The sequence below is a fragment of the Zingiber officinale genome, chromosome 2B (assembly GCF_018446385.1).
Source record: "Zingiber officinale cultivar Zhangliang chromosome 2B, Zo_v1.1, whole genome shotgun sequence".
Taxonomy (NCBI): Eukaryota; Viridiplantae; Streptophyta; class Magnoliopsida; order Zingiberales; family Zingiberaceae; genus Zingiber; species Zingiber officinale.
The window spans coordinates 35,077,888-35,081,003 of record NC_055989.1 but is presented as its reverse complement, the minus strand read 5'-3'; the positions used below and the strand labels follow the sequence as shown (position 1 = coordinate 35,081,003).

Sequence of the window (3,116 nt, the reverse complement as noted above, 5' to 3'; positions counted from 1 at the left end):
GCAAAGAAGAAGAGTAAGATTCTTCAATTGGGATGAAAAGGGTTATATCAAAGAAAGCTACTCCAAATTCAAGAAAAAGACCAAAGGAAAGGATAAACACAAGACCCTAACCAAACACAAGAAGAGAAATTTGAAGACAACTTGGGATGAAGCGCATAAGCTTTACGAAGCAATCAAAATGTAGTCTAGATTACTATGTAAGATTTGAAATAAATACATAGACAAATATAAAGTACCGTGGCATTTAGAATCAAATCCTTAACACACCTCCACCGCCGGGCCTTGAGGACGAAGAAGGCTGCATTTAAGCATTTTTTAATCAAACAAGAAAAAAAAAATGAATTGTGCACGTCAAAACTAGCTAGTTTAAATTTGCCATGAATTGTATTGGGACTTTTCGTTACTTGTAGACTCCATTTAAAACAAAGCAACGCCCAAAATATTGAAGAATTCATAACCTTTGCATGGAGTTGATCAAAAACTACTCTATCACTCCGATCCCCAAAAAGTCTATAAAGGGAACGCTTTTTCTTAGATGATTTTCCTCATTTTGCTCAAATCTTCGACCAGCCGACCCATCGCCTGCATCCATTCCGCACCCATTTATCAGTTTACCATCGAACTCGGAGTCGAATCCGTGTGAATCAAAACGAGCACTTCCCTTGATGTCGTGGAGCCGAGTGTTTCCATATGCATTTGGTTGTAGAAAATGAATTCTGGGACCGGGAAGAGTTCTCGAAAGTCCCGTAAAACAAGAATTCGACAACGACGAAGTTGTGCTAAAGTTGATGTCTGCTTCCCTCGGCGCCGAAATGGAAGTGAGGAGGAGGCAGTTGGCAGTGGCGCCAAGATGACTCTGGTCGTGGCGGCCGGTTCTCCGCCTGAAAATCTTCGCCTTGTCACGGTGGCAACGGGCCATGATGACATGCCAATGGTTCTTGACGGCGTTGTCGGTCCTCCCAGGGAAGAGTCGCGCTATGAGCGCCCACTTGTTGCCGTGCACGCGCTGAGCCCCCACCAGCCGCTCTTCCTCCTCTTCCGTGAAGGGCCGCTTGTTGATCCTCGGGTCAAGTTGGTTAAACCACCTCAGTCTACAGCTCTTACCTGGAGAATTTAAAGAAATAAGAAAAGATAAAAACGATGAGTTCAATTTCAATCAGTATGAAATCAATTAAGATAGATTAAAAGCTTACATGACTTACGATACATACTAACCTGATCGTCCCTTGAGTTTCTCAGCGATCGAGTTCCAGTTCTGCGGGCCAACCTCCTCCACAAGTTGTCGTAGCTTCTCATCCTCGCCGGGCCGCCAGTGCCCACGAGGGCATGTCTTTGTATGCCTTCCTGATCCGGTGGAGACCGACGTCGATCCCATAGCTAATTAAGCTAACTTGTCTCGGCGAGGAAGAAGAATGGAGTATTAAACAAATTAAACAACGTAGTTAGGGGGTTGAAGGGGAAGGAGGTATATTATTTGATTGGCTAACTAGTCCATGTTGCGTTGCATGTTTGGTCATTGGTCCATCACTTTCTCCTCTCCGATTGCACCAATCCGATCTCTATCCCATGAAGAAGTGTTGCACACACATCGTTTCTGTTCTATAACTTCCTCTACAATTATACTAGTGTTCGGAATAAATTAATTAATTTAAACTCAGTTGGTAGGAATATTAAGCGCCAAGAATCAGTTATATATAATTAATTAAAGATAGCGACGAGAAGGATAAAAATTTGGACGACTGGTTAGTTGGAGCACACGGTACTTGAATATATAGATGAGAGATGCGGAGTTGTTAGTCTTTACAGATATATGCATGCATGGCGAACGGATACTGCACCCCGCAAAAATTCCAAGCTACTTTTCTCGAAGATGGGAAGCGGTTTCCCCATCGGATGGACTACCGCCACCATCCTCCGAAAGCCTATATTTGGACGGTATTAATAAAGTAATTACAATAAAAAAAAATCAGATATTGATCTAATTTGGCGGAGACGGGTGGGGAGGTTTAGAAATTAAATCGATCTCATTTTCATGTTGTGACTAAAATGACTTATTTGTAGTTAGGAAATACTTTATTATCATTTTCTTTTTAAATAGTTGATTAGCAACGTAAATAATTAAACTTTCTAGTTACGTTGAACCCACCAACATAGCTACCAAGACAGGCCAACCTATCATGTTTAATCGGCTTGCCTTATTTATCAACCCAACGAACTTTGCTTAGCTTGTCCACTTCAACAATAGGAGAAACCGACTCAACTAGATATATAGGCCAGCCCACCTTGACTGATCTTATTGGTCAAACTGCACCCATCGACTCAACTCCAACTTTTAGTTGAATCAAATCTTATCCATTTATATAGACTTTATTCTCCAATATATAAATAGTTTCTGAGTGTAAGACCGTGTCGACGTTAGATGCAGAGGGATGAATAGTAACATATGCTTTTTCACACTATTCATGCTATCATTATCTACAACTTAGTAGAATAATAATATAAAATAACCGTAGGGTTGTTACGTCCAAGGTTATACATGAAACAACATCCAGTAGTATTTTTCTCCTCCTTCCGATGACGGAGAAACTTCTGACAAAATTTGATCAATAGGAAAAACACATTAATCAAAACATAAATAATAATAATATGAACAGAAATCACAAATAAAAGATCTAAACTAGAAGCCCTGAATGCAATGACATTCTTCCTAACAAACCAATCTTTTCAAGTCGACCCGACCTGTTTCGATCATCCAACTAGTTTGGGTCATCGGGACTTGTAGGTTTAATCTCCTGACATGCTCTGGTCTTCCGAGTATTTATCCAACTCCAATTTTCTACCAGACAAACATGCAAAACAATATTCAAACAAGCCTAGTACATAATCTACCTAAACTATTAGACTGACTTGTTTGGAGTCCATTCCTCAAAGACTTTCACTGCACGAGATTCACATCGCAAAATTTTTTGCAAAGAATTTTACAACAAAAAACTTTTACGTCACAAAATTTTGCGAGAAAAAATAAAATATTTGTTGCAAAAATTACAACAAATAAAAGTTCATTGTAAAAATCATCGCAAATCAAGGATGAAACTAGTGTTTGTTACAAATCAGCG

At 39.7% G+C, this 3,116-nt stretch overlaps 1 protein-coding gene across 2 annotated transcripts; it reads right to left on the bottom strand.

Moving 5' to 3' along the window:
- Nucleotides 1-234: 234 nt before the first annotated feature.
- On the bottom strand, nucleotides 235-1,604 carry LOC122049065 (transcription factor MYB56-like). Of its 2 annotated transcripts, XM_042610549.1 has the most exons (3): nucleotides 1,216-1,604; nucleotides 459-1,104; nucleotides 235-298 (listed from the first exon to the last, which is right to left on the bottom strand). In XM_042610549.1, exons 1-2 carry the CDS (start codon nucleotides 1,373-1,375, stop codon nucleotides 482-484), a joined length of 783 nt encoding a protein of 260 aa, XP_042466483.1. In that variant the 5' UTR covers nucleotides 1,376-1,604; the 3' UTR covers nucleotides 235-298; nucleotides 459-481. The 2 variants fall into 2 exon arrangements, with proteins under 2 accessions (XP_042466483.1, XP_042466482.1); XM_042610548.1 differs by lacking the exon at nucleotides 235-298 and having other exon boundaries at nucleotides 343-1,104.
- Between the last annotated feature and the right edge of the window lie 1,512 nt (nucleotides 1,605-3,116).

Coding starts and splice junctions, on each gene's coding strand:
- LOC122049065 (XM_042610549.1), bottom strand. CDS start 1,375: ATGGGATCGACGTCGGTCTCCACCGGATCAGGAAGGCATACAAAGACA. Junction 1,105..1,215: donor GAAACTCAAGGGACGATCAG/GTTAGTATGTAT, acceptor TAAATTCTCCAG/GTAAGAGCTGTAGACTGAGG.